Genomic DNA, 26,116 nt, shown 5'->3' with positions numbered 1-26,116 from the left:
CCCTCTGATCTACAACTACGTTTTCCCCGACCAAAAGGATATTCAAGTCAGCGCCGCAGGACAGGCTGTCACTTTGGACCCAGATGCCACATCACCTGCAAACTTCGAGTGGTCATCTCCAGACGGATTCTTGCAGGTCACTGAGACAGAATCCATCGTAAGTTTCACCGCTGACGGAATCACAATTACCGCAGAGATCGGAGCTCCTCTCGCCTGGGGAGCGAACGGCGCTGGACCACATGGTTGGCTAGATACCTTTAACCTCCCACTCAACTGGTACGTCTTTAGTCTCGGCTCACGCGCATTCTATTCATTTTCTGATGGCAACACCGGCATAGAAAAAGGAGGCAACGCCATGGTCTACATGGAGAAGACCTGGGGCGAGACCTTCCCAACTGCAATGTTCTGGTCTCACGGTATGCGGAAGGACGACGTCAGCTTCGCCATGACTGGGGGCCCCGTCAAACTCCTTGGACCCCTCTCCGGACCAGGCCATCTGGTCGGATACAGAAACCCAATGAAGAGCATCAGCTTTGATTTCCAGGTGGGCACATCCTACTTGTCCTACAACAAGGACTCTTGCAGCGGAATAATCAGGGCTTCCGTTGCGGATTTCAGTTCCAAGGTAGACATCAACGTTGGAGCACCAAGTTCGTCTTTCAGTGATTGCGTCGTTGCTGCTTGGGAGAACGGATTCGAACCACATCTTGCAGTAACTTACAACGCAACTGCTGAGGTGGTCGTCTACGAAAGGAGTCTCTTCATGCCATTCAGAGAGATCGACAGGCAGATCATCCCCAACTCCGCTATCAAGTTTGGCGGATCTTTCGTTTGTAACAACGCGTGCAAGAAGAATTAAACTGTTAATGTTTATCCAGTAGGCATGTCTTGCAGTTCATAACCTCTTTCTCACTGTGGACATTTACGAAGCGACTCATTCGCCAATCCTACCTGGACAATTTTCTCGTAACGACCATGGCGAGTATTGACAGGAACTCTCTATCTTGTCAAATGCAATATTCAAAGGACAATCACCAATTTTCCTGGGACAATTATAATTTCGCTCTTGTGAGGATGTGTCGTCATTGAAGAAGAGATAACTTTGTATTATTTACCCCCCTTTCTTTTGCGTTCAGATAAAAAATCTCTAGGTGCGAAAATAGAATTGCTTATTTTGATTTGTTGTTGGTGATGGTGGCACCAAAAGGAGGAAGGGGGGGGGGGGGTCTATCTGAAACACAGATTTAAGCTATCTGTCCTACCACCCGTCTTATCCTGAACGTTTCCTATATTTTTCTCAAACTGTCTCCAGGCCCGTCCTTCTACCCTCCATCTTCGCCTCTGCTGATCCCGTCTCAAACTGTCTAAAAAAACCTTGTCCTTGTACCTTCCGTCTTAGTCTTTTCTGATCATGTCCTAAACTGTCTCGTCATTATTCCGTCCGTCTTGGCCTTTTCTAGTCCCATCCTAAACTGTCTCCAAACCCGTCATTGTCTTAGTCTTTTCTGAACTCTTCCTCAACTGTCTCCAGGCCCGTCATTGTTCCGTCCGTTTTGGCCTTTGCTGGTCCTGTCATAAACTGTTTCAAATCCGTCCTTCTACCGTCCGTCTTAGCCTTTTCTGACCCTGTCATAAACTGTCGCCCAACTCATCCTTGTACCATCCGTCTTAGGTTTTTTTATCCCGTCCCAAACTCCTCCTTGTCCCGTCCATCTAGCCTTTGATCCCGTCTTAAACTTTCTCCAAACCTGTCCTTGTACCACCTGTCTCAGCTCTTCTGATCCCCTCCCCGATTCAGTCATCAACAGTACAGTCTACAGAACCGTCCTTGCACAATCAGTCCAAGGCTAATCTCAGCCTGTCATAAAGTGTCTTCAAAACTGTCATCCTACAAATCCTGAGGAAATCAGGGGTTAACGTTTGCTGTTCCACTGGGCCGAAAAAGTGTCCTCAGGTTGTGATGGTTACAAAACCTGTCCTTGTCATTTTTTTAATCTGTCAAACTGTCTCCAGACCGTCCTTGCACAGTCTACAGCCAACACAGTAACAAGGAAATAATCTTTACTAACAACCTTTTTTTTAATCTGCATAGTTTCTAACATATTTTTTTACAAAAAGAATGAGTATCCAAAACTTGTGAAAGACATAAATATGTCTGACAAGCTTTTTTTCCGAGAAAATACAGTACAAATTCTCAACCAGGAAAACATCTCTTTTTCAGTCAGAATCTGCCTGGTCTCTAAGCCCAATACAAAGCTGACATGGACATGTACACCTTGACACAATCATGATAGTGATTGACAATGTACTTTGTAAACAAAGCAGACACAGACATTTATGGAAGCAAGATTTAAGACCTTGCATGCTCATTTCTGCATCTTAATCAACTGAAAGAAATTGAAGAAGATTTAGTAGGCTTTTATCATGAGCAAACTACAGGATAAAAATTGATTCAGAGCACCATAAAAATGTAATATTCACCCAATTGCCCCCAAAATGCTTTATGTTTTAACCCTACACACACCAGCAAAGTCTTTATTAGTTCTTGAGGAGGGCGTGGCTGCAAGGACCCAAGAGCTATTGCGGTCTATTCGAGGTAAGACTTCTGTTTTCATTAATTGGTTGGACCTTGTCAAAGCAGTTGGCAGCAATGACGTCATCCGAATACATAAAGCGCTGTACTTAGCAGTAGAAGAGGATCATGCTGTAAGTGATCTTGAATTTTTTGGCTTGGTCTTTTAGATTTCAAGACTGGTGCCACTTGATAGTACAATGATTCTAGTTTCAGTCAACAGGGGGCAGTCTGATGAACAAGATTGGACATAATATAACAAGAACTCAATTTCGCCGAGAGTGGCACTTGACTTAACATGCTCCTTCGTTGCACCACTTCAAGTGTGGTCAGGGTGGAGCCTTACAAGGAATTTCAAGTTAACATTACAAAAATCTGGACTCCATCTCTGGCTTTATTTTAAACAAACTAATCAACTAAGCCATCTAATATTGAACATCAAATTACAAACTCTCAGAGTTTTATCATCGCCTTTACAATAGTATATCGAGGACCTGCCTCAAATCTCATCTGAAAATATCCTATCATTATGTACAAATATTATCAAGATTACTACAACTGTGGATACTTCTAATTACATATTAAAGGAAAGAAGAGTCCACCGACCATCCCCTGTTATAAAAGGTTGTCAGTTCTAACATTCGGGAAAACATCCACCCTTGGTAATGCCCAATCTCTGCCAAATTAGTATGTGCACTTGCTCCCCCTTCAAAACAAATAACAAAGTCAATGGACTCTTTCTTCCCAGAATACAAGTGTACAGTTGACCACAGCGACTACTAGTATTAAGAAACTGTACCACTACAAGGCATTTCAAAAGATAATTCACTGGGCTATAGATGCAATACTTCTCTGTTGTGTACAGCACCAAAATTTGTTTCCCGAGCAACGAGTTTTAAACAAAAACAAAAATATGAACGCCGTGCAACTGTTAACTAAAACTTAACCTTCAACTTGTGATCAAAATACAAATAAAACTGGCCACTCCCATTTTTCAGTTTATAGAAATGTCACCCTATAGAAAGATTGCGAGAGGAAACCAACATGTATCTATTAAGAAACATATCCATGATATACTTGTCAGACAAATTTGCTCATAACTTTATCATAAAATAGACAATTTAAGATTGATTGTTTCCTGTCACGGCCATGTCCTGGACAGATTCCCCACAAACAAAATGCATAGGTTACTCAGTGATTGTCCACACAGTACTGGTAAGCAATAAAACAGCTCAATATCGTGAAATGTGAATCCCCTCAAACTGTGTAATGAGAGCCTGGCTTTTCTTTTTCAATCAAAGTTTAAGGAATAGAATACCAACTTATCAGTTTTTGCACCATGCTGGGCGAAAACAATAGAAGGGGCTAAATGCAAACTTCTAAAAGCTTAATCTCACAAACTGTGAGGATGCCACTGGCAGAGATGGCCAGGTGTGACAATAAAAATAACAACGAATGAGTGGACTGGAGAACACCACAAAGAGGCATTGTGGAAATACTGATATGCATTCAATTTGGTCTGAAAGTGCACCAACTTATGAGACATGTGATTGAGCAAAGCACTTTCGCAGACCACTGCAACAAATTTGCTTTCATCGAGAATAACTGAGTGAACAAGGACATTTTGGTAAACGCGAATGGCAGTATCAAACTCAAAGACAAATATCAAATGCATCACAAAAATCAGAATTTGGCAATGAATCAGTTACCCTTTTAAACAAATTTTAACTGTAAACGATATGAAGAGAATTCACTAAGGCATATACAGTATCAAAAACCACTTGCGTCAAGTGAAGGGCACAGAGCCATATCTAGGCTAAGTAACATGGAGTATTTCCTTTAGTTTTTGGTTGAGTTAACTCATCACTGGTACTAACTTAGCCTACAGTATGATTCTATGCCTTTCATTTCTGGCTCCTTCATTTGAAACCTAACATTTGACAAAAGCTCCAATGTGTCATATGATAAAACCTATTGTTCCATTGGCCAAGTTTATTCTACCCAGGAGGACAGTCACAGTGTTTGGTCCAGATCACAGCACGTTGTACTTCTTCAAGTTCATACGTATTGAAGCCAATTCCTTGTCGATTTTATCCAGGACGGATTCGAGACGTTCCTAGAAGAAAAGAGGAACAAATAAAAAGCTTTTATGGCGAAATTCGCTGCTTGATCTACTGATTCTTTTGGTGATCTTGTGGTATTATATGAAAACCTTTATAGTAGGGTATTTCTTAATTCCAAATGGGGTGTTTGACGAATCTGAGGTTGAAGAAGAGATGATTGACAACGAGAATGATAAACTCAACACTTTCGTAAAAGAATATGTTACTCACTCGATCGGTCATTGCTTTCGGTCCTCTTGATCCAACATGGCTGAGTGCAGACTCCAGCTGGGTAGAGAAGTCATGAAAGAATTAGATCTATTTATTAATGTTCTGATCTTAAAGAAAGGGTTCCTATTTAAAATCGACGCTGTAGTGTCTAGTTTAGTTGATATAAATGATTTGTCTTCAACATGAACCCAAAGCGATAAGCCATAAACACTCTTCAACCACTGACTAAACGTTGTACAGGCAAGTAGGCAGACTTTGATATATGACGTGTAGCCCTTGAACTGATAATTCATCAGTTTAACTAAGTTAACATCTGTTTAAAACACGTCACAAGTCACCATTTCTGCATTCTGCCAAAGGAAATTATCATTGCTTTTAAAAAAAATGCTTAGTGCGTGATGATAAATTTTGCACCCACCTGTCGTTTTTCCATCTGCAACTGGTCAAATCGCTTTTCAAGAGTGGAGATGTGTTGAACAGTTTCCTCGATAGAATTTGAAAACAGACTTTTCGTCACATTCTGTAAATCAAAGAAATTCACAATTAATCAAGATATTTCCATGTCCTCGACAGGTTTATTAACCATGAGGCTTCTGTTCAAGGACTACCTCATTCAGAATATAGAGAGGTCACCATGGGTATGACATACGGACGGACAGATGGATGGATGGTCGGACAGATGTACAGACAGATCTGATAAAAACAATATAACCACCAACTTTCTCTGAAAGTGTGGATACAATCACATGGGAAAAGCGAAAGAAGGATTTTACCTGAGATTTGCTGGAAGCAGGTTTTTCATGGCCATCAAAGGAATCCTCACTGCTGGCATATGGAAGAGATCGTCTGTCGTCTTTTCCTGATGGTCCGGATGGTCTCTCGTATTCTGGTATTGACCGATAAACACCACTTTTCACTTTCGTCAACGTTTCATCCAAGTCATTTGTGCCATCTGATTAAAAGAGCGAATAACCATGTCATCGAGTAATGTTGATGTGATTCTGGATCAGTTACTCCACACCAGCACATATTAAATCTTGTCATGAAACTTAACAGATACATGTTCATGCACAATTATGGGTCGAAAGAGTGGATCAAATAAACACGGCACAGAAAAATTATTTCCTTTAAAATACAAACTCATGCAAAAAATCTTAGTTTAAATCAATGCACGGGTCTGGTACCAATACTTTTCTGCAAGCAGAAGCAAATTTTAAGGCAAAGCTTTGATTCTATACATCTAATTTTTGAAGTTCTTCTGGGAATTATGTACAACAAATTTAATATTTGAGATGTGCGAAGGAAACCATTTTAGAGACTGCAGCTTACCTTGGCTGTGTCTAGAGCCCGAATCATCCATTTCATCACTGTCAATACCGGCCAAAGCACGTTCATGCTTCTCCCGCAAAAATAAGCGAGAATGTGCCAAAAGATTACTCGTCTCGAACTCTGCTCCTAAACTACGCCTCGGAGACCTCCCCAAAGACATCCGTCGTTTTGGTTTAACATGAGGTGCGTTGATGACACTGGTGTCGTTAGTGGGTGGCGACACATTATTCGTTGGAGTGATGCTTCTTTTGTCTTCTTTCGTGACTTCCAGGAGGTTGGCATCGTGTCTGCCATATTCCCGACCATTTGTTCTTGAGGCTTGGTGGGCTTCCGCTGCAAGTCTTAGCCGCTGGAGTTGGTGATCGGCCTGGATGAGCGGTGATGGAGATCTCTGTGAGGATGGAACCTGTGATGATTCACTGCAACAATGATTAGAACTTACATGAGTGTCACCAGGGCCAACCATAATGCACTGAAGAGACCTCTTGATAAATGTAATAACTTTTCAAGGCCACCCTTAATTTTCAATTCTCTGCATATCATTACTTAATGTGACTTTTCAACAGCCAACAAATAGTTATGTGTCTTTGACTGTTGGCAACATCATTCAATCAAGTCTATAATTATGAAAACTATAAAGAGAAAACCCGGAATAGATACCTTCTATATGAGCCACCCAGTACGCTATGATAAAACCGTTCTGTTTCTCCAACACTCGAACTCATATGCACATCAGTGGTTTTCACAATTGGCAGCACGGGATGCGAGGCAGCTGGTATTGCCGTTGGTTCATTAGTTTCGTACACACTTCCAAATATTCGCGACGATGATCTGAAGATAAGATCGTTAAGAATAGGGAAAGCCATTGGAGAAAATGCCCCAAGAATTTGACAAGAACCACAGCTAGTTACCATCTTTCCCCAAGATAGGTACAGTGCTACCTATTGAGACTAAATTTATGCTGGAAAGTCATTAGCACCAGAAAAAACTACAGCAGCACACACATTTGTATCTAAAATATTGATACTTACCCCGAGGACTGAGAATTCCTCCTGACTGTGTCAAACTCCCTGGTCAACCTCTTGTTTTCCAACTCTAACTTGCTGATTTGCCTGTAACAAAATCATAAATAATTGACATAATTTAAGTCGAAGTTCAACTTCAGACCGAGTCTTCTACTGATATTCAACACACATGTATTCAATCATGCATGAACAAATTTACCCTATACATGTTTACGGGGGGGGGGGGGGGGGACTAAGCAAGCCTATACAGGGATTACTTTTCACATCCTCACATTTCTTCAAATTACCACAGAGAATTAGTCCAACTCTGCACTGTACTCACCTCACCAATCCCGTCATGTCAGATTGAGCAGTAAACAGTGCACTTTCAACGTTGTTGACCTGAGACTGTAGTGCACGCTTCTCTCTAGACATTTGCTCAAAGTCATCAAACACACGCTGAGAGACCTCCAAGGAATTAGCCATTCTTCGGTTGTCGTTCTGAAGCATGTGCACTTCTTCATCTTTCTCTTTTATGTGCTTGTTTAACTTTTCAACGAGAGATTCGAGAGTCCTGCGCTGGATTTCAGAAAGGTTGAATTTCCGCTCCAAAGTATCCTGAAATTATACAATCAAAGATATTCAGATATTTTTCCCGACAAAATTTGAGTGTTCAGAGCCTGGGCCATTGTTGTCAGGAACCATTAGGACAGCTTTCCAGGCTTGGCTCTTTGATTAGATGGACTGCCAACCTGCCTTTCCCAATAAGGATAGACCCTTGCTCCGGGGGATACGAACATAGAATCACTAATCAAATTCCATCTCCTAGATTACGACAACTTGTGGTGGCGGTTGTTTATATCTTGCTCAATCGAGTCTATAAGAAGATCATCCTCATTCACTTACCACTTTGTGTTCATACTGCCAGATCTGTCTCTGCTTCTCATGGTTATCCCTGAAACAAAAAGGAAAATGCAGTTGAGTCGGCAAGTTCTGTCAACTTCCACATGCAAGAATGGGTCAGGAATTGAATCAAGATCAGATTCGTTGCCAAGAAACAATGAATATAATGGAGAAACTGACCTTTGTAGCGTATCCACTTTGTTCTCAAGGCCACTACAGCACTCTTGAAGGAAATGACACATCCGCACGCTGCAACAATAATCAAAACCTGATTTGAAATGAGTTTAAATGCATGGTGACCCACGTGAACAAAATGGGCAGTGGAGAGCACTGCTCAGGTCACAACTGGCACCAAACACAATCCACAGAAAACTAGTCACCATTACCAAAGGACAAAGTTTTTCTTCTTAAGTTTTGCTATGCATAAAAGACAACATTATTGACCTACCTAGATGAGACAGTAATATCTCCCTCCAGTGCTTGCACCTTGGGTTCATACATATCCATCCCGTCAAGCTTAAAACCACTGATATGACTGGTCTCTGCCACTGCCTCTTCACCGCCTTCCAACTCCTCACGGAGACTGCAGTCGGCTATGCCTGGAGACTGGCTGTTGTCTTTCAGCATAGAGAATGTACTCAGATGGCTGCGGTCAGCGACTGCCTCCTGTCCACCAGACTTTGGTGGTGTCCTGTGGTCACGGTCAGGACTTGAACTGAACCGTCCGGGTAGAAAACCCTCCATTTCAGCCAACTCGGCATCAGTTGGACCAAACGGAGAATCAAAGTTTGTCAGATGTGGAGATTTCGGCGACACCTCATTAGATTTTTCACCAGGCTGGAATGCATGTGGATGATCTTCTTCACTTTCTGAGATAGTGAAGGTTGTGTTCATAGCAGATTCTTCGTGCATGGCTTCCCGAGGACTGGACGGATCGGCAGGCATGTTTTCATCAAGTAAGTAAGCTTTAAGATCAGACTGGCTTGGAAGGGACATTTCCTTGCTCTGAAGTAACAAGAATAATGAACATTAGGGACAAAGCACTTTGACAAAATGCTGAAAATAGACTGTTGAAATGATAACAGTGACTTCCGAATGTTGATAGTTTCTGACCGACTTGCCAAGCGGAATCAAAAGTTTAACCAAAACAGCATGCTCCCATGTACCTTTTTCCCCTCCAATATAAGCTTTATTTTCTCAGGGAGATCATAGAAGTCATCTTTATTAGCATGATCAGCATGACTAGCATGAACGTCATCCTGAAATGTGGCACGGTATACTAGACTCTCCTGGCCTGTCACTGGTCCCCACTGTTTGGTTATCTCTGCTAGTGCTGAAAAGAAGACAACAACAAAAATGGTCAGCAGGAGGGTAGACACTATTGATAAAATTCTAATACATTGACCAGTCAAATGAATGATTTCTTGACTTTAATATTTTATTTTTGCAGGTTAGAAGACAATTCATGTACATAATCACTCAGAAGTGCAGTGAAAATGTACACACCTGGTTCATAGAAACCTTGACTTGATTTGCTTCGTTCGGCCTCAAGACTGGTCCGCTTGGAATGCATCAAAGGGGGACTGACAAAGTCAGAAGCATCAGACAAACGAGTCCCAGTTTTCTTAAAGATTGACCGAGTCCTCGGCGACTGATATCCAGAATCTTTCGCACCCAACTGAGAGTAGAGTGGGAAGCTTAGGGCCTTCATGACGGGCGTCTCAAGATCAAAGCGGGAGAGGAGGTCCTTTTTCTGTTTCTGGCGTTCATCTAGAAAAACAACAGTAGCACATGCATGAATGAACGGAAAACCCTTGAGAGGAAAACATGGATGATTTCATTTTGCCTTCAGGGAACTTATCCAGCTACCAGTCCATGCCTCATGCTCAGACTCAATCAAGGCATAGAAGGAGTTGGTAAACATCCCTTCAAAGGGTAAACATGCACATGTAACATGTCACTTTTACCTTTCACTTAGAAATCTATTCTAATCCATGAACCACATTGGATAAAAATTATGATACAGACAACATGTCCAATCAAGTTTACCCAGAAAGTAATGTAGAATAGCTTTAGTAACACTATGAAGTTTGATCTTTTCCCTGGATTCGAATGTACTGGAGACTGTCTACAATTGCAGGAAAGCATACACCAGTATCAATGGCTTTAGTACTTACCACGCTGAAGGTCATCCTGGCCAAAGTCTTCAGGCAGCTGCGAAGTGACAGCATCTGTACCATACAGGCCCTCTCTCTGCTTGGTCTCTGGGACGATGGTCTCCACCAGCTCCTCAGGGATGGGATGATGGGAAGGAGACACTTTTGCCTCATACTTGTCAAGAGTAGGTGTGGCAAGTTTGGATGGAGAGAGTTGGCCAATACTCGAATGTCTCGTTGGAGACTCAAAGCTCGTCTTTGAGGCTGTGAAGAACAAAAGGTATAAGATAAGTACCTAGTTCACAAGACATCATTCAGTGAGTTAAATAAAACATTGAAATATGATGTCTAAGAATTTTTTTTTCTAAAATAACCTTGGCCTACAAGTTACAGTCATACTGTGGTCGGGGTCATAGAATTTTGTTTCATATCTATACAACATGATACATCCAACAGACAGCATCCTGATTTAATGTGTGCAAAATTGTAACTGGCCTGTTCAAATTACACCGCACTGTTATTAAACTATTTGTTCAATATCATTCAGCACTTAACCGCAACACACCACTACTCAAAAATACTTACAAACAAGGTCCGCTTTTTTTAGAGCCCTCTTGTGAGTGGCCAGCCTACGCTCAAGGCTGTCCTGCTGGAGATTAATTTCACTGTTAATCTGGCTCTTGATCTGGTTAACACGACGATCATGCTGCTGGCACTGGTACATCAGCTGATCCTGGTGGTGCTTCTCCAACACATCATACAAACGTAGCCAGCTCGCCTGCAAGGGAAGTCAAATTCATTACTTGGTTATCCTTTTCCAACCCTACACCAGAGACCTTAAAGGGAGACTATCAAGTAGGCAGGATCAAGTGGGCCAAGTTATGGTTTGCAAAGTGACAATCAGGTGTCTCTACTATCTCACAGTATTCGATCATTCCTTAAAAAAGGATCCAATTTCCAACTCCTACCTCATCACGCCTGATGTCAGGATCCATCCTCTCTATCACCCTCTTCATATCAACCATCCTGTCATCTTCTAGTGCATCGTGAAGCTGCTGCATCAGGGAGGCGTCATCATTCTGGCTGCTCACGCTATCATCGAGGGGACCAGTCTCAACAACAGTGGGGACAGTCTGATCATCTTGGAGCTGGAGCAGAGAAGTCAACAAATATACAGGTACATGTTCAGATACACCATTTTCTAGCCCCAAAATCAGAACAACCGGACTCATGGAATGTAAGCCTATGCATTTTTATGCTGCATCAATTATTGTGGAATTGGTACTCGACACCTGAATGAAATTTACATGTATTTGTAAAAGTACTTCAGTAGACTACACATGGCCTCAATCCATAATACGAATACACAATGTGCCTGTTCACACAGATCTGGTTTCGTCTATCCATATCAGTGCTGCAACACCACTATACTTGTACATGTAGGAAACTACTCCCACCACAACTTTTAAAAAACTAAGTTTCTCACCTGTATTTCTAACAGCTGGTCACAGACAACATTCATTGGGTCACAACTGTATGGTTTACCTGGCGAGTCATCAGAACCAGTTACGAGGCCTCGGCCGCATGGCGCGTCGATGTCCTCAGTCAGATCTGAACCAGTGGCCGGACTTTCACCAGCATCCATATTGGAGAAGCCCAACAGTTCACCAGTCTCTCCATAAATACCCCTGGCAGTTATAGTAGGCATTTGGTTGTATGTGTGATCACTTTCTGGCATGTCTGGTGAAGTAAGATCTCTGTATGTGTGGTCACCTTTTGCGGACACAAGACCTGTGAACGTATGGTCATTTTCTGAGGATGCAATGTTGCAGTATGTGTGGTCACTTTCTGCAGATGCAACATCACCAAATGTGTGGCTGGTTTCTGAGGACCCAAAATCTCTGTATATATGGACACTTTCAGAAGCAATCTCTCCATAACCATGATCAATTTCTGCAGAGGCAAGCTCTCCATCTAGGACATATGACATGCCTTCACCATTGGTCGCCTCATTATCATAAAATATCCCATCGATACCATTCATTGCGACGGATCCTGCTAAACTTTGGACAACAAGGTCATCAAGATGAACATTCCCATCACTTTCTTGGCCGCAACCATCCTCTCTCTCTGGTTTGTTGGTTTCAAATGGCAAAGGTTCAGGCTGAGTAGCCTCGGTCATGAAATCAGAACCACTATCTTCACCATATTCTCCAAGAGTAGGGTCAAGTGGCATCACAAATGATTGCGGCAGATTGGCATTTTCACCAAATCCATACCCATCAGCCACAGCCTCTCCGTACTCTCCACAAAAATCATTATATTCTCCAGAAGACGTTCCCTCATCATTTGTTACTTCACCTGGTTTGAAATCTTGAATATTATGATTAGAATTTTCACTGATTGCATCGTCGATATCAACAACAACATCAGACACGTCCGATTTCATCTCAAATGTTTTAGTTTCATCACTTTCTTTCATGTCCTTTTCTGACAGTTCTGCTTTTCCCATACTTGATATGGTACAAATTTCTGTCCCACCATTAGTGTTGTTATTTTGGGAATTTCCAATCACCATCTCCATATTGTCTTGGACATCGAACTCATTCTCAGTTGTGTCATCATCTATGTTACCATCACCAGATTTCAGGGTCACATTGCAGTTTTCATCAGCTGGAACCAGATCTGGAGGGGACGGATCTTGGGGAAAGACTTCAGACTCCATTGGTGTTTCTGGAAGATGGCAAATATTCACTTGCAGTAGGCCTATGTCAATTATATTTGGCAAAGGTAAAATTTAAAATTGATTCTCATCACTGCAAACCAGGACGGGCAACCACTTACGCTGGTTTTCGCGCCCAAACATACATTTATCGTGTAGTTTCCCGCTTGATCTGACTGTGACAGTCCGATGGTTGCTCACTTCCGACTTCGTCTCGGCGAGAGACAAGACGCCAGTCAAAAAAAGAATGCTGTCGACGAGTGTTGTGCTTGCAAGTGCAGCACTAAGCCTAGTATCACAGGTTAGGCCAACGACAAAAGGAGGTGGCTTGGCTGGCTTTTCTAATTTTTAGCTTTAGTTTATAGGCCTAGTTTTATTCTGTTACTTTTGCGGTTGTTTTTCATGTTTTTCTATCAAAACAAACAGAAAACCAAAATGATAAATGCAAGTGGGGCAGTTTTCTACTGAATTCGATTATACATTTCAATGTTCTTTAGATATGCTAGTAGTACTTTATCAAAGGAAGCAAACTGTTATGAAATTACCAGTTATTTCCAGTCGGAGTTGAACTTAGCGCGCAAAATAGAATGCAGATTTGCCAAAAATGCTGAGCTTCTGAAAAGGTGGGAGTTTAGAAAATATGGAACACTTGTAGGCGAAATGGGAAAGTGCCCCTAAAAACAAATCTCAATTGAAGACTTACAGTGCAAACTATTTCAGTAATATTTAGTTCATTAGAAGACCCTGATTAAGATTACTTTAACAAACTGGTATTTTTGTTTGAGAATAGCGCAGGAACCTAGAAACAGCCTTTGGGAATGCCACATAACCTACAACAAATATTTATTTTACATTTTATACCCAGCCGAAAGAAAATTGACCTTGACCTGCTTGCTTTAGGTTTGTCTTCAATTAGGTCACTCTAAAACGTCGAAAATCACTGTCCTTCATGAAATATCGCCAATGCAATGTTAGTGAAAGTGTATATGAATATAGGAGAATAGTATTAGGTAATTGTCATTATGCTTTAAAGTAGAATTTGGCGTGAAAGAACACAAAAATGTTGGGTACCCATATTTCGACAGGGCCTTTGGCCTAAAGGCAACAAGGCAATCCCTGGCCAAAGGTCATAGAGGCCCTCACACCAGGCGGAGGAAGCCACTGCTGGCCACAACAAACAAGCAGCAAACAAAAGACCGCATGGTCGCACACCACAAGATCTTTTGTTCGTTGTGCCTATATTTAGGTTTGTTTGGGCCTGGTGTAAAAAGGTATGTCTATCAGTATGGTATCAGGCTGTTTCGCTACATTGCCAGTTCGCTACCAGTCGTTTCGCTACATGTGGCGGTCGTTTCGCTACATGGTAGGTCGTTTCGCTACATGGGTGGAGTCGTTTCGCTACATGATGGGTACGGTCGTTTCGCTACATGGAGGACGTTTCGCTACATGGGTGGAGTCGTTTCGCTACATGGATGTAGGTAATTTCGCTACATCGTAGGTCGTTTCGCTACATGGGTGGAGTCATTATTTTTTCAAGTTTGTGCTAAACTCCGGGCTAAATATTTGTTGTGAATTTAGGGAAAAAATGCTCGAGTATACTACAATCAAGATGTACAGACCGGGGGAGCTGGCGGTACGTACCCATAAGTCTTTGCGGTAGTCTCGCGCGTACCGGATATAACCCATCAAGCTTTTCTCCTTCAGAGAAATACTGCGTTGCGCTCAAGTGCCTTATAAGTGCCTGTGAACAAAATTAACGTTCGACCAATGAGAAAGCCACATTACCCTGCATACGAGGTTGGACGCGTGATCACTAAATGACAAGTAAAAATAGAATCAGACCACATGTTTCTATATGGTCTGATTCTATTTTTACTTGTCATTTAGTGATCACGACCTACGATGTAGCGAAATTACCTACATCCATGTAGCGAAACGACTCCACCCATGTAGCGAAACGTCCTCCATGTAGCGAAACGACCGTACCCATCATGTAGCGAAACGACTCCACCCATGTAGCGAAACGACTCCACCCATGTAGCGAAACGACCTACCATGTAGCGAAACGACCGCCACATGTAGCGAAACGACTGGTAGCGAACTGGCAATGTAGCGAAACAGCCTGATACCATCAGTATCAGGTAGCTATAGATTCATGCACTTGATTGGGAACATCGTTTACATGACGTAGTGTTGGCCGTCGTCACGTCACCATGCATTTTACATTAGTTTAACGTGACGTGATGCGACGTTTTCGTAAACGTTGGTCCCAATCAAGTGCATGGATCTATAGTCCCTCTCCCTACATGTAGCTATCAATCCTCCTCAACCCACTATTAGTGATGAAATGGTTGACAGTCATAGTGCTGACTGTTGTAAAGATGGCTGTCCCACGGGCACAGCACTGTCTTAATGGTGTTTTGTACATTGTGAATTTCTATGTATTGTAATGTAACTCTTTATGTCAGAATTAAACTGATAAGCTAAAAAATTGAGTCTTTTCTGTTCTTACCTTCTACAGATCAGGATGAGAATTGTCTCTTCATGAAGGTCTGGTGCAGCTGAAAATAGGGAAAAAGATATAAAGTGTTGAAGATAAGCCAGCCTGAGAAAGATAAGTTCAGGCCAGTTGATTGATGACATTATTTCCAAAATGATTGGTGCTGTGTGTTTTTCCATTTTAAAAAGTGTCAAAACTCCAACATGTCTTGGCCTACCAATGAAAACTTTGATGAAACATGAAGCATCAAGTCTGTCCAAGTCTGTGAAGAAAACATTTTGCTATCGCTTCTGCCAAAGTAAACTTCAATCTCAGCACTTTGGAATTCATACCTGGAATATCACTGCCAGTGTTGAGGAAAATTTACCTTGGAGGCCATTTACCAAACTTGGATTTGCACCGATGCGTTGCAAGCACACGTACCCTAATCTGAATGAAGCTGATCTTGAGGAAATGTTCGTTCGTGGAAGCGGCCCTGGTGGACAGTCTGTGAACCGGACGGCAAACTGTGTGGTGCTCAAACATCTACCAACAGGCATTGTGATAAAGGTGAGGTCTGTCTTGGAAATAAGGGTATGGCTGGCTATGGAGGCCAGGGTTGCAATAACATGTACATAATCGGCAAAATGAGCATTGGCCAGAGAATTATTTGGGAAGTATAATTCTCTAATCCATACTTTCCAATCGTGAATACCTTCAATCGAATCGCATGTTTTTTTGTTCTTCAGTTGTAAATCGGTACTACTGTTAACTTGGGAGAGTAAGTGTCTCCAGTTTAGACCTATTGTTGAATTATTTACAGATACAGGTTGAAATCCATCCTGTAAGGGTAGTATGATAATGGATTTGATCTAGATCACGGCAGATAGCTTTGTTATTTTCAAAACAACCTATTTTTTCTTTCAGTGCCATGAAACGAGGTCTTTGTATGACAACCAAAAGAGGGCTCGGTTGAGGATGCAAGAAAAGTTGGATTGGCATTACAATGGCGAAAATAGTCAGTTGGTGCAGGAACAAAAGGAACAATCTAAAATTCGTGATGAAAAGAAACGTCGTGCTAAATTACGTCTAGAGAAAAAGAAGGCATTCAAAGAAAGGGAAGGTTTGGATTGATGATGGATAATGTAATATTTGTGATGAAATGAGCCTCTTCCAAAGAACCTTAAAGTGTGTGATTCAGTTGATGGATTGATGACACTAAAAATGGTACCTGGGCTCCAGATTGACACTTCTGAGTCTAAAAAAGAGGATATCTAAACACTCTAACAAATACTTGGGGACCATCTCACTTATAATACTGAACTGTGTTGCTGAAAAGGTCAATGCTTCCTTGTGTCCAGCTGACCCCTCCCCAATATTAGCATAACAAAACTGTTACAAATGTGGTTTTTAAATGCCCTGTTTACACAACTGTTGGGAGTGATTATACCTGTCTTTTCCATCCAAACCAACTTAAAACTTTGCTTCTGAACGTGGAAGCTGGTACTAGTGATAGTTTTAGCTCTAAAGATGATACCACCAGTTATGCATAATTACAACAGTTATATTCTCATGTGTTATTCACGCTGGCCCTTGATACTACTGTTTTCAATGGAGGTTTAGATGCTGTAATTGCTTCGATGATGTAATTGTTTCTACTATAAACAATGGTTTAATAAGGCAGTGAGGCCAATTGTGATGTGTGCTTGATCCAGGACAAAAGATAATATGTTACTGCACTTCGTGTCTCTGTAAATTCATCACTCTTAGTGAGTACGGTAATAAATAATAGATTACTCATTGATACCAATAGTTGTTAATAAACTGCTGCTAATACCACATTGTATAGATGTTGAATCTATAAGAGGAATGGAACCAGCAATCAAAGGGTTGGGAATAATAGTTTGGACCATTTGCCTGATGAGGGTGAGGGAGTGCATTGTAAGTTAACTCTACGCCATTTCAAGAACAAACATTTCAGGGAGTCCTTGCAGCTACGATAAATGGTAAGGGGTTGAATGACTTGGCATAAATGATGATAGAGCACCAGGTTCTATATAGATTCGTTGCTTGATATGATGTAAAACATTACAATTCTATTATAGGGGCCTCTTGCACAGACATGACAGATCTTAAAGAAAGCAGCATTTATAACATCCCTTGGTTTTAGTCACTTTTATCTCGACCTCTGTTCAACATGTATTTATGTTTGTTTCTTGCAGGGAGTAAGAGGTCACGATGGAAGAGTCTGAAGACGGTTGTAAACTGCTGAAGGGCAAGAAGGACAAATTTGGAGGGATCACCTTAATAACAAGGAAACTGGATCATCAAAGTGATAAGGAGTTTGCTGACAGATTAAAAGGTAACTTGCAGAATAGACTATTTGTATTCTCGACATAGCATATTTGGCATTGTGATTCTCCCTACTCCATTTTGTTGCCAGTGCTGCATCTCCAAATTTGTATAATCCTGGTATTTGTCAAAATATTGTCTGATTTAATGAAAACACTCTCTTTCAGCGTCACTGGTTCACTGGCGCGAATCAGGTGTAAGAGGGTTATGGATAGAAATTGAAAAAGAATCTTCGTCATTAGTCCATATTTGTGTTGAGGTTAGTAATAGTAGCTCTTCTCATTATCATTCACTCCTTGTACGGTTCCTTCATGTGGGTCAAAAGCCTTCTCATACCCCTATTTCAGAGGCAATAAAAGCTCCACTAATCTCTCATTCCTTGCATTTGCACACATCACTAGGATGTGTCCTTGCCATTTTAAAGCATTGTAATGATAACAGCTTATTGATCAATAACTCATATCTGAACATAGAACAATAAGTTCGGCTGCATGAATATGATGAGGTTGATTTGCCTACATGTAATGACGACATTTGCTAGTTCTATCCGGTATGTTTATAGATATACAATCAAAGTTATAGTTTCTGCAAGAATATTGTGGGATATTTGTTCACTTTCATTATCTTACAATCTGTTTTCTTTTACTATCTACAGAATGGGTTTGACTTCCACCATGCACAACCAGGGTATATCCTGATGAACCAGTGGTTGTCTGAGTCGGAGCCTAACTCTTTGCCAGGTTATGCTAATCAGTATCTAGGTAGGCGAGAAACATGAGTTTCAGAACTAGTCACAGTGGTGGTAATAGTGCAATTCCGTTGTGAACAGCTTCTTCACAAAATAGACAAGAAACTGTCCCTTAGGCATCAACAGCGTGTATCTTCTCCTTCGTGTCGGGCAGTAGTTTAAATGTGTCTGCTAATCTGGTTTTATAAAGTCTAAAGTTCACCCTAGTTCCCTCTTATAGGGCCAGAGTTTGGCTTTGTTGCCAATTTTCTGGGCATACTTGGTTCCTTGAGCAACATGGAGGATGCAGTCTTGGAGAATGTGACCAGGTACATCCAGGGCCAGTCTCATTGTCTGGTAGGGAACCTGTTGTTTTTATTTACAATTTTTTTATCATTTCCCACTGGCAACAGGAGCAGCTGGTATGGCAGTTAATGACAAAGGTCAAGTCCTAGTTGTCACTGAAAGATTCTTCCATAAGGTGCACTGGAAATTACCAGGAGGGCATTCAAATGATGGTGAGTTGACACCACTTACCAACCTGTAAGTTTTCAAAACTTGTCCCTTCAACATTTTACTTGTCTTGATAAACTGTACCATTATGTACATTTCTGTGTACTGCCTGTCTTATCCCTGATGCTGCAGCAGAAATTACTGTTCAATTCCTCTTTCAGGTGAAGAAATAGGTGACGCTGCCATTAGAGAAACATTTGAGGAAACTGGCATCCGTTGTAAATTTGTGTCACTGCTGTCATTTCGTCATCAGCACAATTACCGATTTGGCACATCCGATCTCTACTTTATTTGTCTGCTTGAGCCAATCACAGAGGAGATCAACATGTGTGCAATGGAGATAGCCGATTGCAAGTGGATTGATGTAAGTGCTTATTACTTGTTTAGTGGGATTGATGAAAATAATGTTATTTTCCAGTTGAGGTAGTATTATGATGCAAATGAACTGCAAATGAGATGCTGACATATTAAGATATGCCCCATAAAAAAAATTATGAATTCCGGATCTTTTGCACACCATGACAACTGATGATTATGCAAATACTGTGTTCAGAATGAATGATCTACTCATTTGGCCAATGTTTTAACAGTATAAACGGTTATCGAAAGGAGACTCGTCATGACAACTACATGTATAGTTTTGTGATGAAATGAATATGCCCACATATTGTCTCTGAAATAAAAGACTGGGAAAGCCTAGACCTTAGAAGCAGGCCAGGGTGTTAAATCTGGGCACAGTGTGTGTGGACTGTCTCAGTGACTCTGGCAAGTCTACATGTACATGATGAAACACAAAGATCTCCTGTCTTAAGGACTAGGCTACCTTGGAAGCCTAATCAAAATGGGACCAGGTCATTTGTCCACCACAAATTTTGATTTCATGTCTCTCTCTCTCTTTCTCTCCAGATTGATGAGTGGTATCATGATGAAGAAACATCTGCTGTGAACAAGTTTGTAATAGAGGCTTATAAAGATTACAAGGCAAATGGTTACTCTTTATCCAAACATGACGTATTAAACTTTACAAAGAAGGGACACAATCTGATGTATAGGGCATCAGAGATCAAGAACAATGAGGCGAATAAGTGTGATGCACTGACCTGATGATTCAGTTACTAGTCACTTCAGTCTGTTATTTGTTGGAGATGAACTCCTATGGTAAAAACAACACCTCTTAGTCTACCGAATCTTGGTACCAGTAAACGTTGCATATTGAAATCTTTTTAACCAGATTTTCCAAGTTCAATGTGTTGCTTTTAATATCCAACGGACAAATAATCTTCGTCTAGTTGAGTCCAATATTTGCAGGGTTTACTATAATGTAGTTATTGTATAGGCCAGAATTGCAATAGGAATGACTCTTTGAAATATTCAGAGACTGGGGGTTGAAATGTTTTTATAGGTACATGTAATTGCATATCACCAGCAGTGCTATGACTTGTCAAGAGTTCTGGGCTAAATATTTCCTCATCTCAGGGATGTGGCATGTAATTCCATGTAATTCCATGTGAAATTTGTGATAAAATTTAATGCCAACAGGGTTTATTGTGTACTCCCATGCATGGAAATTTTAAAAATTGTCCCCTGCCAAAATAATGGAAGTGGGTATGAGATTACTTTATAGTCATAGTAATAAAATCCTTTATTTCATCACTTTGATTTTTACATGCACATGTATATTTATTGAATGAATGTCAACTGATCATATATTAATAAAATGTAGTAAAAGAATGGGTAGATACTTAGTTTTACTTTATCTTGTTGAACTATTGGACACCTTTGGAGCAAGATGAAAAACAAAGGTTGTAATGGTCTTTTCACCAATATACAGCTGTCCTATTGGAGTATGTCCCTGTGCGATCATAAGTACATTCAAATATGGTGTTTAAGCAATGGTATCCCATTGACCAGGCACAATCCAACCATATCGGGGCAAATGTTGGTGGACTTTCCATGGAGATTGATGTCTTCACACCTGGGGGTAGTTTTGGAGCAATGACGAAATAATATCACAATCTGACCCTAGCAAGTGTGGCCAGTGTCACTCGGTGTGAACTTGTGAATATTTATCCTAGCGGAGTGATGAACAGTTATGTACCAATCATGTTTCCAAGACAATGTCACAATCATATTGAATGTCTTCACCACTGAATCTGAGGACTGTTTCAGAGCAATCCGGCCCCATAGACATTCATTGTCACAATCATATGTTGGAGTGAATGCTAAGTGATTGTCAGTTTGTGGGCATTCCCCTAAAAGATTTCGAAATATTTGAATGCCTTCATAACTGAGGACAGATTTGGAGCAGTGGAGTTCCACAACGTCAATCACATCATATCATATTGGATTGGATATGTGAGCTTTCCCTAAATTTTTTTAGGGTTGTGACTGTCTTCGGAGAGTATGTACTAAGCACTAACACATGCACGTACTTCCGATTTGTAGGATACCCCTCCCCGCCAGGGGATGTCACAACCAAACCGACTGTCCCCTACTGAAAAGTGCACCAAAAGTTCAGTCCTTGACCAGGATTCTGTTCTTACCCCAAGATCCTGCACTGGTTTTTGATGGCCACTGTGGGTCTCCGACTGATCCTACTAACATCCTTTCGATTGCAGGAGAGCGGCTTGCGTAAGGACAAAAGCACAATTCGTTTTCGGAATCCACATTTTAGCACCACCCAACAATGATCGTCTGCAACGTGGTAAACTCACTGAGCGGGGGCTTCAAAATTTCTCCTAAAAAAACCTTCCGTTTTTCGTTTCTTTACGCAAGTAAAGACTTTTTGGGTGGTAAGTCGATAGATAAGATATCATAGCTCAAACATACATAGATTTTCACCCGTTTATTCCACTTTTGATGCAGTATTTCATGAGTTTTGTGCAGTGCATAAAAAATTGTTCTGGCGCCTACATTTTTGACAAATGGGCGTTCACTCTCTTCCAAAAAAATGTCGATTGGGAGTTTCAGCATCCTGGTCGAGTTGCCTGATTCAGATATTTGTGTTCTATGCGTATTTCTACGTCTGGTGAACTAGATTTATTAAAAATATGAGCGTTTTTCGAATGAAAAACGTGCACCAAAAAATAATGGGCGAGATAACGGAATACAATGTCTCGGTGGCCATTGCGAATGCCTCAGTGCTGACCATGTGCTATGCCATGTGCATTGTGCGTGCATTGGAATGGATGTCGAGTTCAGAAGAGGGGTTAATAATGAAAACATTAGTGCGAATTTATCAAGAGGAGTTATCGAGATTTAAAAGGTGTACTCCTATGGCTAATCATTACAAAATCAGGAGGGAGAAATTCTAAGGCCCATGGTGGGAGTAAATAAGACACTTAAGCCAAGGGTTGACCATAGGTACTGCCATTTCGGCTAGACCTCCAAATCCTAAAAGCAATTAGAACTCTTTCAAAACGTAGATTATGCTCATTTTAAGGGCTGGAGTCTGTTCTTTGCTTTCCAGAGAACAGCCTCCAGTGTTTCACTACGTTTTGAAGGAGTTCTAATAGCTTTATGATTTCATGTTCTAGCCAAAATGGCGGTACATGGTCAACCCTTTAAAGATTGAACTAAAAATTTGTCAGTATGAACAAGTTTGAATAAGTTTAGTGGCCAGCTACTACAGGATGCATACAACGAGGACAGTAGTGAACTATTGGCCAACAGGAAGTGTAAGAGTACCTGCCTCATTCTTACAAGGTTGGGCTGAGTACGGTGCTTGAGGATTATGGGGAGAATTCCCCCAGAATTGTGATTATTACAAATTGATGCATTATCTTTAACTGTTTGCCTTCTTTTTCAGCCTGGTTTCATGAGGTAGTTTGACGACCCATCATCTTCATTCTCAATCTTAGATGGAAGGTCCTGTTCTAGTGAAGAATCCATCGTCTGTCGGCCACTGCATCTGAGGGACTTTGTCAGCACATGGTTGAGGGAGTATATACAGTAAAAGTTAGTTTGTTAGTGATAAAGATCAGTAAAATAGAGGCCTACAGCTATGTCCATCCTATGACTTGTGATACTGAAAGCTTGACAGCAGAGGGAAATGGTCTGAGGTTGTGCCAAGAACCAGAAGACCATGACTATACAGCAGCCCAACACCACATTCTTTGGTCATTGAGAGACCAGTAATAAGTGATGACCACAAAGACAGAGGATAATGATCTATTAACAGGGGTGATGGCATCTTGCCATGCCACATGGCTACAAGTTGACCTTCTCAACTAGACTACTTTACTATAATTGTGAACCAGTCAGCAAGATGATGAATGCTTCAGGATATTGAAGAAATTAAGAATCTTTTTGTGTTATATCCTACGAAAAACTTAATGGTTCGAGTTCTTTTTCAGCCTGGTTTCAAGATCATTGAAGAAACAGAACCACTGCAGTAGAAAGCCTGGGTTTGATCAGCGGGAGTGGTGTCCCCGAGGCTGTCCAAGGGAGACTCGTACTACAGTAGAAGTAGACGGAACAGTTTGGTTTGGCGTGGCTAAGTGTCCATAGACAAACTGTCAACCAAAGGGGTGGAGACCTGCGTGCCTCCGAGGCATTAAGTTTCTTGTCAGTTTTTTTGTGACAGAGTTCATTCTGCTGTAAGTTTGCAGTTTGAAAAGTCCTTGCCTCTGATCCAATGCAGTCGAGCGGCCGACTTAGCGATGCCAGTCATTACACTTGTTATAGTTGACAATGACAAAATTAAGCTGTCGACTAAAGTTTTTGAATTGTCGGAAGACGAGGAGGAGGGCTCTAAAACAGCCTTGCCGTATATGAATATGTACCAAGTAGCCACCTCAGCTAGGCAATCTTGCTACAATGAAATATCAACAGCCAGTCAACGAAAGGATGGAAGCTTCATGATGTCAAGTGACAGAGAATTTCGTGTCTAATGGCATACAAATTTATGCTCCTTTTTCAGCTGAGGTCCAAGATTGGCGCTGCATCTGTCACATTGCCCCAGGGAAGCCATCACAGGATGCTCGGAGACGCTTCTAACCTAACACCGGGAATGTCTGCTGCTGGTGGTGGATGGGCTGAGGACGTCCTCGCAGTAAACAGAATTTGAGGTTGTGCCAGACTTACCCAGCGGCTGATTTATTAATCTTGAGAAATAGGAGGCCAGAAAGCATTTAAAGCCTGCAGAAAGTCTGTAAACACCATTACCTGCAGATGGTCACTGTTTTTAATTGCTGAGGACAATTTTAGTCAACATGACAGTTATTTTATGGTGCACTTCAGAGTGATTTGATGGTAGCTGTTTCTGCAAAGGCTTTGTATTGGCCAGATGTCTTCATCTTCAGATGAATATCTAGATGGGGAAAATTGAAGTTTATGCTGACCCTTTCATATCACTATGGATTTATCATTAAGAACAAAAAATCTAATGAAAATTGTGATCCTTTCCAGTACCTCAACGTGATGATGATCGAGACAGGACAATAGTGCAGCTGATCAAGGATAGTACAGCACCTTGGTCCTACTGGTTAACAAGTTTAGGCTTAGTTCACTACCGAGGGTTGCAGGTCCCACCCGTACCACCGCCAACCTCTCACCAAGATTTACTGACCCCGGCGGCAACACCATTCGAACTGGAGATCAGCAGGACAGCAACAATGGGAGGATTCTGTCAGAATACAAGGTTGGTGGGGAGGTTGAACTTGTATATGGTATGTGATTATATATGCTGTAGCCTACTTACATTGGGAAGCAACTCCATGGAACATACTAGAATGATCCCTAGGTCTTGTCCAGCCAATCTGTTTAATAAACTCGGGCAATATCAGGATTTACCTACTTCGTGTGACTGAAACTCTGAACAGGTCATCTTTATGATGGCAGCGTTGCACAGAAAAAGATTATGTGTTGTTTTGATATCATTCAGTCCATTCAACTGAAATGGTTCTTTTGAGGACAAGGTCACATCCAGAATGCCAGGACTGGGTCTCTTCAAAATTGCCTACCAGTAGTCAACAGGGCGAGTCTAGCATCTGATATGGCAGCAAAAATCTTGTGAACATTATAAATGAAGGACAAACATCAGTTCATGTTGAAGTTTTCTACTTTGGATGATGCCCTGAAAGGCGCGCTTGGTTAATTCAAGATTAGAAGGAAAAGAAGGCTCCACTGTATAAGGCTTATATTTCTTCAGGGATATCTAGACAGTGGGCAAGATGGACTGAATCAAAACCTGTGCAAGATGAGATCATTGAATTTCACATCTGAAAGAAAATCGAGCTAAACTTATGTTTTGTTTTACTCGTAATCTGAGTGTCATTATCATTATTTCAGCATTGGTTCACACGCATTTCCTTGGATGGTAAGGAACGTGCAAAAACATTGAGAGCATGAGGGCATGATGAAGGACTGCGATGGCAACAAAAATACCTGGAAATTCAATTTTACAGCAAAGAATTGCTTGTTTTCAGTGTAGGCCTAAAGGTTTTCCAGTATAAGTTGAATTCTGCTGTACTACAAACAGAATTAAATGGATTGTTCGCCTCCTGGATAGAAGGTTTACTCTCAGAGAGCCTTAAAACACCTCCTGGAGAGAGGGAAAGAATGCAGCTAGATTTCTTGTTAGTTAGTTCTAGACTTTAAGTTTCTTGTTCAAGGATGCAGACACCGACGTATAACCAACAGTGATCTTTCTAAGACTGAGGCAAACCAGCATCCTTCTCATTCTGGTATTCTAGCCGCTGTAGTTTAGTTATAACTGTGGATTAGCTCAGGTGGTGAAGTGACTCGTTTGATTTAAAAGCCATGTGATTTGTTGCATTGAACTTTCTTGAGATGGTTGGACTGGGTCCACTGAATGTGATGAAATCATCAACACCTTTTTACAAATGTAATGAATTGTTAGCATTTTGGTGTAACGCTATATAACTGTCAGGTGATTGCGCTCTGAACTGGTAACACTCTGATTGGTCGGAAAGTGTCATTATCGTCCACTCCTTTTGCCAAAATTTAAGACCTGATTGCTCCTTTGTTAGCGCCTGAGAGATGGTGACCTCAAAGGGGCAGGAT

At 41.2% G+C, this 26,116-nt stretch overlaps 3 protein-coding genes and 1 long non-coding RNA gene across 10 annotated transcripts; 3 read left to right on the top strand and 1 right to left on the bottom strand.

Moving 5' to 3' along the window:
• Window positions 1-2,088: 2,088 nt before the first annotated feature.
• LOC135482593 (uncharacterized) lies at window positions 2,089-13,642 on the bottom strand. 2 transcript variants are annotated; one of them, XM_064762764.1, is made up of 18 exons: window positions 13,565-13,642; window positions 11,784-13,030; window positions 11,266-11,445; window positions 10,883-11,075; window positions 10,319-10,561; window positions 9,648-9,911; window positions 9,308-9,474; window positions 8,590-9,146; window positions 8,322-8,390; window positions 8,145-8,193; window positions 7,582-7,856; window positions 7,266-7,346; window positions 6,895-7,065; window positions 6,235-6,653; window positions 5,679-5,857; window positions 5,324-5,425; window positions 4,906-4,962; window positions 2,089-4,688 (listed from the first exon to the last, which is right to left on the bottom strand). In XM_064762764.1, the coding sequence occupies exons 2-18, from the start codon at window positions 13,020-13,022 to the stop codon at window positions 4,605-4,607; spliced, it is 4,329 nt and encodes a 1,442-aa protein (XP_064618834.1). In that variant the 5' UTR covers window positions 13,023-13,030; window positions 13,565-13,642; the 3' UTR covers window positions 2,089-4,604. The 2 variants fall into 2 exon arrangements, with proteins under 2 accessions (XP_064618834.1, XP_064618835.1); XM_064762765.1 differs by lacking the exon at window positions 6,895-7,065.
• A 260-nt stretch (window positions 13,643-13,902) lies between these two features.
• LOC135482592 (nucleoside diphosphate-linked moiety X motif 6-like) lies at window positions 13,903-20,821 on the top strand. 6 transcript variants are annotated; one of them, XM_064762760.1, is made up of 8 exons: window positions 13,909-13,989; window positions 15,541-15,643; window positions 17,721-17,860; window positions 18,018-18,109; window positions 18,506-18,611; window positions 18,991-19,095; window positions 19,252-19,454; window positions 19,997-20,821. In XM_064762760.1, exons 3-8 carry the CDS (start codon window positions 17,737-17,739, stop codon window positions 20,192-20,194), a joined length of 828 nt encoding a protein of 275 aa, XP_064618830.1. In that variant the 5' UTR covers window positions 13,909-13,989; window positions 15,541-15,643; window positions 17,721-17,736; the 3' UTR covers window positions 20,195-20,821. The 6 variants fall into 6 exon arrangements, with proteins under 6 accessions (XP_064618827.1, XP_064618830.1, XP_064618828.1 ...); XM_064762758.1 differs by having other exon boundaries at window positions 13,910-14,029; XM_064762759.1 differs by lacking the exon at window positions 13,909-13,989 and adding an exon at window positions 14,036-14,290.
• On the top strand, window positions 15,922-16,632 carry LOC135499502 (mitochondrial translation release factor in rescue-like). Its single transcript, XM_064790286.1, has 2 exons — window positions 15,922-16,068; window positions 16,426-16,632. Exons 1-2 carry the CDS (start codon window positions 15,922-15,924, stop codon window positions 16,630-16,632), a joined length of 354 nt encoding a protein of 117 aa, XP_064646356.1.
• Window positions 20,822-24,125: 3,304 nt separating the features above from the next.
• LOC135483133 (uncharacterized) lies at window positions 24,126-25,464 on the top strand. The gene is made up of 3 exons (XR_010446298.1): window positions 24,126-24,159; window positions 24,500-24,731; window positions 25,382-25,464. It is a non-coding gene; the product is annotated as an uncharacterized LOC135483133 (long non-coding RNA).
• The last annotated feature ends 652 nt before the right edge of the window (window positions 25,465-26,116 follow it).

The sequence above is a fragment of the Lineus longissimus genome, chromosome 2, assembly GCF_910592395.1.
Source record: "Lineus longissimus chromosome 2, tnLinLong1.2, whole genome shotgun sequence".
In the NCBI taxonomy this organism is placed as follows: domain Eukaryota; kingdom Metazoa; phylum Nemertea; class Pilidiophora; order Heteronemertea; family Lineidae; genus Lineus; species Lineus longissimus.
Note: the sequence above shows the minus strand (reverse complement) of the source record. Positions and strands in the feature narration are given on the sequence as shown.